Source organism: Spermophilus citellus (assembly GCF_964194105.1).
Source record: "Spermophilus citellus genome assembly, contig: SCAFFOLD_184, whole genome shotgun sequence".
NCBI lineage: Eukaryota > Metazoa > Chordata > Mammalia > Rodentia > Sciuridae > Spermophilus > Spermophilus citellus.
In genome coordinates, this window is record NW_027673117.1 from 159,755 (window position 1) to 174,289 (window position 14,535).

General features: G+C 33.0%; 1 protein-coding gene across 1 annotated transcript in view; it reads right to left on the reverse strand.

Annotated features, from left to right (window-relative positions):
• Positions 1 to 14,535, reverse strand: part of LOC308640081 (zinc finger protein 836-like) — a gene marked incomplete at its 3' end in the record, with an annotated part of 43,680 nt that overhangs the window by 3,949 nt on the left and 25,196 nt on the right. The window contains exons 2-4 of the mRNA XM_081312123.1: positions 13,423 to 13,549; positions 7,330 to 7,408; positions 3,959 to 4,328 (exon numbers count right to left, since the gene is read on the reverse strand). Of these exons, the coding sequence (XP_081168249.1) occupies positions 3,959 to 4,328; positions 7,330 to 7,408; positions 13,423 to 13,549 (576 nt within the window). The remainder of the gene's footprint in view (positions 1 to 3,958; positions 4,329 to 7,329; positions 7,409 to 13,422; positions 13,550 to 14,535) is intronic.

A 14,535-nucleotide genomic window follows, 5' to 3' on the forward strand; every position in this document is an offset into this window, starting at 1 on the left:
AATAAATTAGAAAAATACCAGTTTTTTTCAGCATGTATGATTTACCCTGAGCCTCAGCATGGTACAACTTAGAGATCAAAGGCTTGTTTTTGGTAAGAGGCTTGCCCATCATGATGATGTTTAATAATCCTATTCCCTACTTGAAAATAAAAATGCCTCTAGAATGCCCAATGTCCACTGGGTGTAACCACTGCCAGTATGAGTTCTCTGGTGTTGAATAAGGCATAATCTTTTCTTAAAAGCTTTGCCACCTTCTTTACATTTGTATTGGTTTTCTCCAGTATGAATTCTCTGGTGTTGAGTAAGGCATGATTTTTGAGTCTGAATTACTGAAACTTTCAGGGGTTAAGTGCACACCTGTTGTGAGAGAGTAATTGAACACAGGCTACAAAGTAAATCCCTCCATCAACAGAGGCATCATCTTAATATTGTGGGATTATTATGGAGGTATTTCTGTGACAGCAAAAGTTAGTGGATGTATCTGTGCACTATGGTGATCACTAAGTAACTACGGCTAGTATATTTTTTAAAAAAAAAAAGTTTTTAAATAATGCAATTGTTCAGACTTATGTACCTCATAAACTGAGTCTGATGACCACAAAACCTGAGCCTCTTTTTTTTTTATACTAGGAATCAAACCAAAGTGCTCTCTACCACTAAGCTACATCCCCAAGTCTTTTTATTTAGAGTTAGGATCTTCCTAATTTGCTTAGATTCATGTGAAATTGCTGAGGCTCGTTTTGAAACTGTGATTCTCCTTCCTTGAACTCCTCTGTTGCTTGGATGAAAGGTGTGTACCAGTGTGCCCAGCTGAAGTTTGAGTCTTCCAGAATCCTGAAAGAACCTGAAGTACTGCAGTAGAAGAGATTTCCTCATACTTTATTAACTGTTAAAAACATCATTCACTTGGTAGAAGCAACTTGAATAGCTGAGGATGGGTCCAGGGAAAGATGCAACTTTCTGAGCTTTCACAATGTGGCTTGGGACAGACCTGCCTTTTTCTGGGTGACAAAAATGTATCCTTGTAAGTGCTACTGGAAGGATGGACTCATCAGTTCAAATGCTTTTCATTGACACCATTTTTTAACCATTCTTATTTTTTTTCAACTGTAATAAAATTGTTTTAAAAATGTGCAGGGCTGTGGTTTTCTATTAAGAGAAAAAAAGGGCAACTATGTTTTATCAGGTACTGTCCCAGTGTTCTCAAAACAGATGTCATATATATGCAAGTAGAACCACACTTTGGTACAAAGACACACAGTGCTTCCTCTGGTCTGTCTAGTAAATGCTATAGTATGTTTAGGGGTGGGAAAAGGTAGTATGCTTCTTTCTCATTTGTGCATACCCTCGGAAGGCTCAGGGGCTCAAAGTCTGATTGGAGGCTCAGGACCCTCAGGGGTCATGGACAGGCCTCTTGATGTCTATTTAGTGTGAGTATTTATACCCACTACATGTGTGGATGTAAACACAACATGTGTTGCATTTTGCTGTTCAATATCTTTGTTTCTCAGCCACCTGGTTTCAAACTTTTGAACTCTGCATTGATGTAGAAAGCTAAGATGTATCATGCTGGACATTTTAAAAGCCATAATATGATGCCTGAAGTGTGACAAAACCATTTTTAAATGCTTTTGATGGACATTAAATTCTGAATAAAATTTTTTAATTAACTACGAAGCAAAAGACATTGATTTCTGGGTTCAGGGATGCATGCCTTGCATCCAAGTAGTACAGGAGGCTGAGGTAGGAGAACCACGAGTTCAAATCCAGTCGTAGTAGTAAAAGTGATACCCTAAGCAACTCAGTGAAATTGTGTCTCTAAATAAATACAAAATAGGGCTGGGATGTGGCTTAGTGGATAAGTGCACCTGAATTTAATCCTCAGTATACACCCAAAATAAAATAAAATAAAATAAAATAAATAAGACATTGACATAGGATCATAGACTTCAGGCATAAGATAATTTTATTAATGTGTTGGTTTGGTACAAATAGGCCTTTAAGTCCAAATATACTTTTGAAAAAAAAAGATGATTTGAATTCAATCAATACAGAGAAACTGAGGAAATGACAATTGAACCTAGAGAGGTCCACAGAAGGAAAAAAGGCAGAGCATCCAATCATGCTTCCTGCCCACTTCCATGGGCTAATGAGTAATGGCCAGTTGGGGAAGGGTTGGGATTTTATGGAGTCAGTGCTGCAGAGCTATCTCTGGGCAATTGTAATTTTTCTTTCCAGTATGAAGTTCCTGGTGGCCAATGAGGTTTGATCTTACAGGAAATGACTTTTTCAGTCTGTGGATTTGTGAGAATTGTTGCAAATATGAATAATCTGTTTCTTGTTAACACTTGAAGCATACTTAAAATTTGCCACATTCTTAACATTTACATGGCTATTATCCAGTATGAATATTTGGTGAACAACAATACTTTTCCTAATAGAATAGCTTTGCCACATTCTTTGCATTTGTATGGTTTCTCCCCAGTATGAATTCTCTCGTGTTCAGAAATGTGTGATCTTTGATAAAGAGTTTTGCCATATGCTTTAAACTTGTATGGTTTTTCCTAGTATTAATTCTCTGGTGTCAAATAAGTTATGATATTTGATTAAAAGCTTTCCCAAATTCTCCAAATTTCTATGGCTTTTCTCCCATATGAAGTCTCTGGTGTTGGCTAAGGAGTGACCGTCAATTAGAAGATTTGCTACATTACAGATATTTGTATGGTTGCTCCCCAGTATCAGTTCTCTGGTGTTGAGTAAGGCATGATTTTTGATTCAAAGCTTTGCCACATTCTTTACATTTGTATGGCTTTTCTCCAGTATGAATTTTCTGGTGTCGAATAAGGCATGATTTTCGATTAAAAGCTGTTTTACATTCTTTACATTTGTATGGTTTTTCTCCAGAATGAATTTTCTGGTGTTGAATAAGGCATGATGTTCTATTAAAAGCTTTTTTACATTCTTTACATTTGTATGGCTTTTCTCCTGTATGAATTCTCTGGTGTTGAGTAAGGCAAGATTTTTGATTAAAAGCTTTGCCACATTCTTTACATTTGTATGGCATTTCTCCAGTATGAAGTCTCTGGTGTCGAGTAAGGTGTGATTTTTGATTGAAAGCTTTTTTACATTCTTTACATTTGTATGGCTTTTCTCCTGTATGAATTCTCTGGTGTTGAGTAAGGCAAGATTTTTGATTAAAAGCTTTGCCACATTCTTTACATTTGTATGGCTTTTCTCCAGTATGAATTTTCTGGTGTCGAATAAGGCATGATTTTTGATTAAAAGCTGTTTTACATTCTTTACATTTGTATGGTTTTTCTCCAGAATGAATTTTCTGGTGTCGAATAAGGCATGATGTTCGAATAAAAGCTTTTTTACATTCTTTACATTTGTATGGCTTTTCTCCGGTATGAATTCTCTGGTGTTGAGTAAGGCAAGATTTTTGATTAAAAGCTTTGCCACATTCTTTACATTTGTATGGCATTTCTCCAGTATGAAGTCTCTGGTGTCGAGTAAGGTGTGATTTTTGATTAAAAGCTTTGCCACATTCTTTACATTTGTATGGCTTTTCTCCAGTATGAATTCTCTGGTGTTGAGTAAGGCAAGATTTTTGATTAAAAGCTTTGCCACATTCTTTACATTTGTATGGCTTTTCTCCAGTATGAATTTTCTGGTGTTGAATAAGGCATGATGTTCAATTAAAAGCTGTTTTACATTCTTTACATTTGTATGGTTTTTCTCCAGAATGAATTTTCTGGTGTCGAATAAGGCATGATTTTTTATTAAAAGCTTTTTTACATTCTTTACACTGGTATGGCTTTTGGCCAGTATAAATTTTCTGTTGCTCAGGAAGGTGTGATTTTTTATTAAAAGCTTTGACACTTTCTTTACATTTCCAGATTTTCTCTCCAGTATGATTACTGTAGTGTTTAAAGAGGTTTGAGCAACACTTAAAGACATTTTCACATTTCTTCAATTTGTAAGGTTTATCTCCATTGTAAAGCCTATTGTTTTTAGTAACAAATAGATTTTGAGTGAAATATTTTTCATATTCTTTTCTTATGGAGGATTTATCACTGCTCTGATAAAGAATTGAGGAATTTTTAAATGCTTTTACATATTTTTTTAACTTGTAGAGCTTCCCACCAATATTAATTCTCTGGAGTTCAGGAATTCTTGTAGTTTTATTAAAAATGATTTCACATACCTTATAGCTGTAATTTGTCTCTTGATTATAAAAGCTTGGATAAATAAGTTTTGGGTATTGATTAAAAACTTTTTCAGTTTTCTCATTGTGAAGCTCTTTTAAACAATCACATGGGTGATTTCTAGGATTTAAAAAAAGAAGAAAATTTTAATGACGTTCACAGAATTTACATTGTTTTACACCAAATCTATTAGGCTGCGAATTACCTAGGGTAGAGACTGTCTACAGGTCCTAAAAGATTTATCATAAATATAGGTCTCTCTGAGTATTACTGAGGGTGTTTTTTAAAATTCTGTCTGCTTTTAAATTAAGCAATATTAGCTAAATACAAATACTCCCACATTCATTATAATTCCATGCATTGCCACAAGGAGAAACTGTTCATTTCATCATTTTTGTAAAGTAACAATCAGAGAGATTACTAAATCTCAGAAATTTCTTCTTCTCCTTCTCCTCCTTCTTCTTCTATCTTGTCTAAAGAAATATTTGTGGATATTTACTCAATGGTGAATTTTAAATTATTCCAGTGACTAACTAAAGCATGAAATAGACTCCATTGCAAATTTTTCATTTTTTAGAGGAACGGTATAATAACAAATGCTGTTCAAATATATTTAAAAGCACACAAAGGTCCTCAAATGTGACTGCCATATGTGTTGTTGTCTCTCTCCAGCTTAGCCAATGCCCCACATTCCTACACTTCCACCTTGCCTCCAACACACTATTGTCTAGTTTTAATTTGTGGGGAATCCTGCAGGCACTGGGACATAATCATTGCCCTGATGTGCCAGACAATTCTTCATTAAGCCAAAGAATAAACTTCATCTGAGCTGGGCTGCTCAACTTTCCAACAAAATCTATCACTGAAGGTGTTTCTAAAATTCTTTCTATGCAACTAGCTCACTGAAATAAGTTAGAGAATACTTTTGATTTGTTGAAAACATATTCCTTGAGATGCACAGATAAGTAGTCCTAGGGCCTCAGAAAAATCTAATGGCAACAGGATTTAGTTCACTAGGGACATGTATAGGATCCAGGAAGTCTCTGTTTCTCACACTTGGAAAGTTTTTTTCCATTCTACCCCAAACCACAAAAATGCATAGATCTATTGGGATATTCACTTGGAATCTGGTTAAAATCCCTGTTGAAATGAAAGATGAAATAGTGCATGTCAGATGGAGCTGCTGAAAGATATCTATAAACTGTGCATGAAATTAAAAAAAAAAAAAGCATGGAAGTCTTTAGGGAAAACGTCTGGTATCTGGTAACTCACAGTTGAAATCTAGCTGGTTTGAGACTATCCAGTACATGTTATATACTACCTAGTTTTGTGTAAATTCAGTATGGCACTGGAGATGGTATCATCCATTGGAGCCATATACCAATTAGCATCACAGAGATGGGTGAGACATGTCAGAATGCCAATCAACTTGTCTCAAGAAAGACTCTTCCTGTTGAAATCTTATTCCTACTTTGATGCACACTCCCTTAAATGAAGAACTGGAAAAATTATCTAGCAATTGTTTTTCAGAACTTATGTGGTCTAGAGAATCTATAAGATGTTTTACCTCTTTTAATATAAGTTCTTGCCTGGTCTTATATCCCTTTACTAATTATTTCAGATATTTTTTTTTTCAGATGGCTCATCACCTTCCAAAAAAGAAATTACTCAGGTGGGATGCTTGATGTCCCATGATATGGAATAATTATGCTAACGTATGAGCCATAAATACATTGGTAACTACACAAAGACTACTTCAAGTTGAATTAAAATTATAAATAAATATTTACAAGCACCTTTGACTCAAACTATCAAGTTTCAGGGAGAAGGTTCTACAAAAGTGTGCTTCTGAAATAGTAGACAGAATCATGAAATGACAAAGACATTATACATCTTTTTTTTTTTTACTTACAGAGGAGAAGTTTAATGGTTAGCCATTCCTCATTCAAAGGTTGTCTTAAATCACCTCTGTGGCTTCTTTACTTTTCTCAAAGGGTTATACAATTATTAGCTTATGCCCTTCATTGTTCTTCATTTGCCCCACACCATCCCTACTACTTCTATCCCAGGAATGTTTTCTACCTCTTAGCTCGATCCCAGAAAAGTGTCAGAAGACTTTCACAATTCTCACAAGACCCTCATGTCTGCTTTTGGGGTGTGATGCATTCCTGCAAGCCATTTGGGCTGTGGGTTTTCTGGGAGACTGTGCTAAAGTTCCTGAGACTTTCCTGTGATTTGATTGTCATACATGACAGATGAGCTGTATGCTTATTTTATGTGTTTTAGAAAGGATCAACTGCTTCTCTTCTCCTTTTTTTTGCTTAATTATTATTGCATTTAAAAAGCAATACCTATCAAACTTTCATAGTAAACAGATTAAATTACTGAATTGTTCTTTTCAACACAAATGTTTTAGTAAGGCTTGTTGTAGCATTTCCTTAATCTGCATGTTTTTCTTTTCTTTAAGTAGAAATACTATGCATGTGTTTAAATTATAAGACAATTTGTCTATACTGTGTAGAAAATCTTCTTCTTATTACTTTATAAAAAATACAGATTAGAATGCTGCAACTTTAAATTAATGATCTGTATACTTTTCTCTAACCTGCACTTATGTAGAGATTATTAAAAGTTTTAAAAACATAACTGATTATAAGCATTTTATACCTTTTTGAGTTTTTTTTTATTATAATGCCTATTTCTATTCTAATCCTATTTAAAAGCTGAGCAAACTGGTTGAGTCTTTGTTTTTCTAAAGGTATTTTTAAGATACAGCTTCATAATGCCCTGTAAACACTGTGTAAATGTAATTTGATACATGATTTTGCAATTTAAAATTTTGTGTATTGCAAGTGGTTTTACACAAAATACTGAGTAGTAAAAATTTTACAATTACAATAATGTAATTTAAAGTTTTAACCAAATAAAAACTGAATGGCACTAGTTGAGCAGTAAGTCTTTTTAGATGTTTGTAATAATATAAACTGATGAACTTGTAATTTTATGAGTAAATAATTTTCATGTTTTCTTTCATTCATTAAGATAAATTTTCTGAACTTCCCTCTCTTTCAATTTCTATTTCTTGTTTAAAACCAAGTATTAACTGTCCTGCTTTCCATACCTTTGGTTTTTCAAGTTTTGCAAAAAATATTGTATTTCTTGCTCTCCTGAAAATTCTTGGTTTTGATTAGAAGACATACCTAAAACAATAATAGAAAGTTATTTCACTTAATATGGTGAATAACTCTGCATTTATATAAAACTTTATCAAAGTGGGGGGAATAGCCAGAGAACAGTATGATTCAAGGCCATTATTACTCAAAAAAATATATAGAATTTACTACAATATGATGACAAAAGCTTTGAGAACTTTGAAAATTATCTTAAGAAATTATAGCACCACAGATGAGGACAAAATGCAAACTGACTAATATTACTACAACAATGTCAAATCATAGCCCTTCACTTCAAAATATTCAGACTCCACCTGTGACTCAAATATTTCAGGAAATGAATATCTCTTATTTGTTTATTTTTTTATCTTTGGGGGGATTATTTCATAAGAGAACACTGTGTTATTCTATCACCAAACTAGAACCACAGGCATTTCTATATTTCTATATCTATTTTTATATTTCTATATCTATATCTATATACATTTTTTAAAGACAGTTTATCAAAAAGATGCTGAAATTTATTTTAAACTGGCATTCCACTGTCTCAGCTTTCCAGTTATATGGAATTAAATTTATATATCATTGCACATCATCTTTTTTTGTTTACTTTGTAACTTCCAAATATTTTCCAAAATGACTATAATGATCTAGTTGAACAGATTTTGAATAGAAAAATCTCAATGAAAATAATAGCTCACACAATAAAAAGTATAATCATCTCAAGCAAACAATGTAATACTAGTAATTGAGAGTTCAAAAATTCATGTTGTTAATTATCTAACTAATGCCAGAAAACCACCTGAAATGTATTTAATAAACTAAATATCAATGTAGAAAATTAAAAAAAATAGAAAAAAAACAGCAACAGAAAAGTTAGAAATTATATAATAAAAATATTCTTTTAAAAACAATGTCTCAGGCTTGGGACACAGCTCACATGTGTGAATTCTTGCTTCACATGCAAAAGGATGGGCTTAGTTCCCAGCACCACACACACACACAGAGAGAGAGTCTCATAAATTAGAAATTTGAGGAAGAAAATATATCAAAGGCTAGAATTAATTAAAATACATAGGTACTGCTGGAAGATGTGGTACATGACTGTAATCTCAGTATCTGAAGAGACTGATGCAGAAGCACCATGAGTTCAAAGACAGACTAAGCAATGGTGAGGCACTAAGCACCTCAGTGAGATACTATGTACATTTATATAAACCAAAGTAATGATAAAATAAACATTGAAGGTAATAAAATAAAATAATCACCATAAAATCTATGAAATACAAATTAAGGCAGTTTTTTTTCATAGTAGAAAAATTTATAAAAAATCAACAAAATTTGAAATCTACAGAAGTAAGTTCTTTATCATCAGTAATTTAAATAGAAATAAACTAATATGAAAAAAAACTAATCAAAAAACAATGTGATTAACAAGATTAAACCTAAAAATATATTAACTATGTCAGATGCAAATCTACATAATGTTTTCTTAAGATATAAGGTCACAAAAGAATAAAAACAAAAAGATATAACAAATATTACATTCAAAATTGCAAAGGTGATAATAATTATATAAATGAGAGACAAAGTACAATATCATATAAAGATAAATATGACTAATCACTGGAATACAATCATAGTAGAAATATTTGTAACTCCAATCATATTTTTTATATATAGAAAGAAATCACAGAAAAAAATTGAATAGCATAAAAAGCAACACAGTAATAGTAGGATACATCAATCCCCAGTTGATGCAAATAAAAAAATATATATCATTGCATTAGTACTCAGGAAATGAAAAAACTTCAAAAAGCATTAAAAACTAATTAGGTTTACAGAGGCAATCTTCTTTATAGTGTATGGAATATTGTTCCAAAGAGATCAGGTTAAAAATACAAAACAAATGTTAAATATATTAAAATATTGAAGTTGCTTTGTAACATAAAATAAGTTGGAAAGCAAAAGTGAAAGTGATATTCAAAATTTATGAGTGAGTTTAAAGCCAAATTCAGCAATTAAGCAAGGCCCTAAGCAACTTACCTAGGCACTGTCACAAAATAAAATATAAAAACAGCTGCCAGCTAGGCACAGTAATATACACCTGTAATTCAAGCAGCTTGGGAGACTGAAACAGCAGGATTGTGAGTTCAAAGCCAGCCTCATCAACAGCAAGGTGCTAAGCAAATCAAGGAGACCATGATTCTATATAAAATAAAAAAAAATGGGGCTTGATATGTAGCTCTGTGGACAAGTGCCCCTGAGGTCAATCCCCAGTACCCTTCCCCAAAAAGAGCTGTTCATGTGGTTAAGCACCTGTTCTAAAAAAAAGTGCCAGTAGCACTCCCCAAAATATAAGAAGACAATGTAATACCAAACAATGAATATTATTTTTGGGTAAACAAAATAAGTTATTTGAACAATTCTTTAGAATATTCTTGGTACATCAATGACTACACATACTAAAAAAAAAAAAATAAAAGTACTTCCTGATATAAAATAATAAAAGCTACAATATTCACTGGAATGAGATTAAATGAGAAAGCCATGGGTAATAAAATTGAAAGTATATCAATTAGCCCTCAACTTGATGGTCAAATCAAAATATATTTACAGACCTATTCTCATTAAACAACATTCAAAAGAGACCAATGTGGCAAGCCAATCAAATATCATTTCAAATGACTACATGAAGGCATTTTGGAATGAAAAATTTAGAAATCTTTTCAAAGATAATAAATTATATAATATCTACAATGATCAACATTCAGGAGAGTATGTTGAGTAAAATAGTAATTCACCCCCCCCAAAACACAACAAATACCAGGTAATTCTACTTCGGAGAGATATCTAGTGTAGCCAAATATACAGACCAAAACGAATGGCATTAGGGATGAAAAAGTAAGACAAAGGAGCACTTGTTTGAAGAAAAAAAATGTGATACAAATTTTGTAGAAAAAAATTTTACAAAAAAATTTGAATGAACAGAACTGACCAGTAAATTTAAAATATATAAGACAATAAGTTCAGCAAAGATACACAGTTTTGACCACAATTACAAATTTGACAAATATATAAAAGATAAAAGAATTGTAAACATCTTTATGGTACCTTTCAAAAGTTAAAGTCTTACTCCTGGACAAAAGAACAGATGCATATATGGAGAGATGATGAATATGCCATTAATTCTAGCTATTTGGAAGGCTGAGACATGGAAATACAATTCCAGCTTTAGCCACTTAGCAAGAATCTATTTTAAACTAGAAGTCAAAAGGGGGTGATGATGTAGCTCAATATTATAAGAACCTCTGAGTTCAATCTGCTGTATGTGTGTGTGTGTGTGTGTGTGTGTGCGTGTGTGTGTGTGTGTGTGCGTGTGTGTGTGTGTGTGTGTGTATGTGTGTGTGTGTGTGTGTACATATGTATATATAACAAAATTTAGATACATTACATGATTAAGCACAAAAGCAGAGTAAATAATCCAGGTACTATACACAATCATATATAAAACGGGTAATATTTATACATGTAAGTAAAAGAATACAAAACTTGATTGAAAATTGGCATATGGGTCACGTGCAATTTAATTTTACCTAATGTTGTCCTAAAGTGACAAGTCATAATAATTTCTATTCAATTATTACATATAGATATAAAAACAAAAACAGTATCACTAATGTGAGAAAACATAATGAACACTGAAGTTCTCTAAAGAGTGAGACTCAAGAAAGACACAAGAATTAGAGAAATGTTACCTACAATAATATGAATAATTGTGTTACAATAGAAATCTTTCTTTTAATTTTTTTGTTGCTATAGATGGATAAAATGCATTTATTTTATTCATTTATTTTTAGGTAGTGCTAAAGATAAAACACAATGCCTCACATTTGTGAGGCAAGCCCTCTGCCACTAAACTACAGCCCCAGCCCTGAAAATTCTTCTTTAAACCACATTGATCAGCTATACTTACATAACCACTAGGAGCAGGTATTGTGAAATACTGCTATTCATTACATGGAAAAAAAAACTTCACAGAATATTCAATATAAGCATTCATATAAAGTTTTGATGAGAAAAATTTGAATGAATAAATATTTAAATTATATTAAAGAAACTCTCCTGTAATATTAATATCTTACAATGGTTTAACCTAGAGATATTTGGAAATGAACAGATTTTCTAGGGACCCCCCCCAGATGCAAATAAACACCAGGTTATGCATATCCTCACAGTCATTGTGGAATAATTTGTAGGGATTCTGACTGTGGAAATATGCAGAGAAGCATTACTCTGGTGAGAAAACTCCCAAGGGTAACAGGACTTTGTTTCCCCACCTTAGAATGCCCTGCAATTTTCCCTAAGAACTAGTCAAGTAATTAAATACATGTGCAATGTCAAGCTGCTATGGCAGTGTCCTGCTTGAAAAGGCTCTGCACTAGAATGTTATCAGCCTCAAAAATAATCTCTGGCACACAGCTCCTTGGAATAAAGAAACTCTGTTTTTAGACAAGCACAATGTTTCACTGAGCCTAAACCTGTCCACATAACAGTAAGTTTATACAATGGACTTTCTTGAGAGCTACACAAAACTCCTAACACTGCACATTGCAACTTAGTATATAACTGAGAAATAAGCTGCATAATGTTGCTAAGTTTGTAACCTGCCTAGTAATAAAATGAACAGTATGTACTAGTGATGCCAATGACCTAAATTAACCTGTTGATATAAATAAAGCTTGGCAGTTTGGCCTCTCTGTCACAATGTCACATTTCCTGTCTCTTGTCTGTCTCTTCTTTTGATTTTCTTTTTTTATTTAGAGAGAGAGAGAGAGAGAGAAGGAGAGGGAGGGAGAGAGGGAGAGGGAGGGAGAGAGGGAGGGAGAGAGGGAGAGAGAGGGAGAGAGAGGGAGAGAAAGGGAGAGAGAAGGAGAGAGAGGGAGAGAGAGGGAAAGAGAGAGAGAGAGAGAGAGAGAGAGAGAGAGAGAGAGAGAGAGAGAAGGAGGGAGAGAGGGAGAGGGAGGGAGAGAGGGAGAGGGAGGGAGAGAGGGACAGAGAGGGAGAGAGAGGGAGAGAAAGGGAGAGAGAGAGAGGGAGAGAGAGGGAGAGAGAGGGAAAGAAAGAGACAGAGAGAGACAGAGAGAGAGAGAAAGAATTTTAATATTTATTTTTTTCGGCAGACACAACATCTTTGTTGTATGTGCTGCTAAGGATTGAACCCAGGCTGCATGCATGCCAGGAAACAATGCTACCGCTTGAGCCACATCCCCAGCCCCTCTTGTTTTGATTTTTTCACAATATTTTGTTAATTTAAACGTAAATGTAGGGAGATCACTGAAGAACAAGAAGGAGCTTAAATAATTGATATGCATGGTAAATAGAGAACATGAAATGCTCTTTAATGATTGCAACTGAAACAAACGTAGGCTTGAAAAAATATTTTCTGTTGGATTTTAGCTTATCAATTAACATTTAAAATGTGAATTCCTCTTTAATTTTGGACCTCTTATCTGTATTCTTTGCTTCATTGATTTCTACCCAATTTGATATGTCTACTGTCACTTTTCTCTTCAAATACCAAGGTTATTTCATTGAAGATCAAATGGTGACCAAAGATTACATAGAGACATCAATATTCTTGATGGAATTTGTTAAATTTTGTTATTTTCTTGGAAACTAAAGAAGTCTTTTTTATTGTTACCCTCATTAGGAAAAAAAAAGAAAGAGAAAATATCATATAAGAGTCTACAAAATTATTTTCTTAAACATTTTTTTTCTAGAAAAAAACACTAAAATACTTTGAAACCATTTTCATTCTCTACATTGTGAGCACTACTTAGAAAAGATAAGTTAAACATAAAAAGAAAAAAAAAATCTTTAACATTTTCTTTTCTACATAAACAAATGCCCAATCTTTGTACTAAAAACAAGAAACAAACTTTCTAATGCAGAATAAAAGCTACCATAAGATACTCTATAAAGTTACAAAAATAAATATTGGTTTTGAATTAAAAGTTCTGAAAGAAATTTAGGCTCACCAATAAAGACTAGGTTTTTACAGATCTCTAACATCACATCACCATATAAAGTCTGCTGAGAAGGGTCCAGGAATTTCCATTCCTCTTCAGAAAATTCAATGACCACATCCCTTAATGTCAATGGTTCCTGAAATAAAAATGAAGAAATACATAACACACAAATCATATGATTAATGACATAGTATTTAATTTCATACAAATTTTAATGAGAGTTAAAAGAGGTGGCTTTCACAAATGGTAGTGATGTCAACCATTCAATAAGATACGTTTTTTGTGGTGCCTGGGATTGAGCCCAAGGCCTTTTGCATGAAAGGCAAGCAGTCTACCAACTGAGCTATAGCCGCAGGCCCAATAATTCATTTTCAGCAGTAAAATTGGGGGCTGGGGATGTGGCTCAAGCAGTAGCACGCTCACCTGGCACGTGTGCGGCCCGGGATCGATATCGATCTTCAGCACCACATACAAAGACGTTGTGTCCACCAATAACTAAAAAATAAATATTAAAATTCATTCTCTCTCTCTCTCTCTCTCTCTCGTCTCTCTCTTTAAAAAAAAAGCAGTAAAATTGGTGGATAATTTTGTTATAATAAAACCCAGGGAGCAGCACATGTAAAGCAAAATAATAAAGCAAAAAAAGTGAGAAAAAATCCAACAAAATTCCAAAGGATAAATAATAGTTGCAAATAGTTATTGAATATTCAAAAGAAGCACAACCAAACAAATCAATGATACTTGAGATATGCATAGCAAAATTGTAAGTAATAAATATACTCATATGACAGTGGTCACCTTAGTGTGTAGAACACATAAAAGATCACTAAAGACACACCAAAACTTTCAACAATCCACATAATTATTTGAATGTTTATCTCCAAAGTTGTCTAGCTTCTCATTATTTAAATATACCATAAATCTATACTGTATTTAAAAAAAATTACTTTTACAACAACTCACTTCTAAAAAGAATAAAAATTTTAACTATCAAACTATTACAAAACACGTAGGTACTTGGGTCAACTTGAATCACATGGCACAAAGTTATAACAAAAAAATAATAAAAAAGCAAATTAAGTGAATAGACTGTTAATCTCTCTGTTCATAAGGAAACTGACA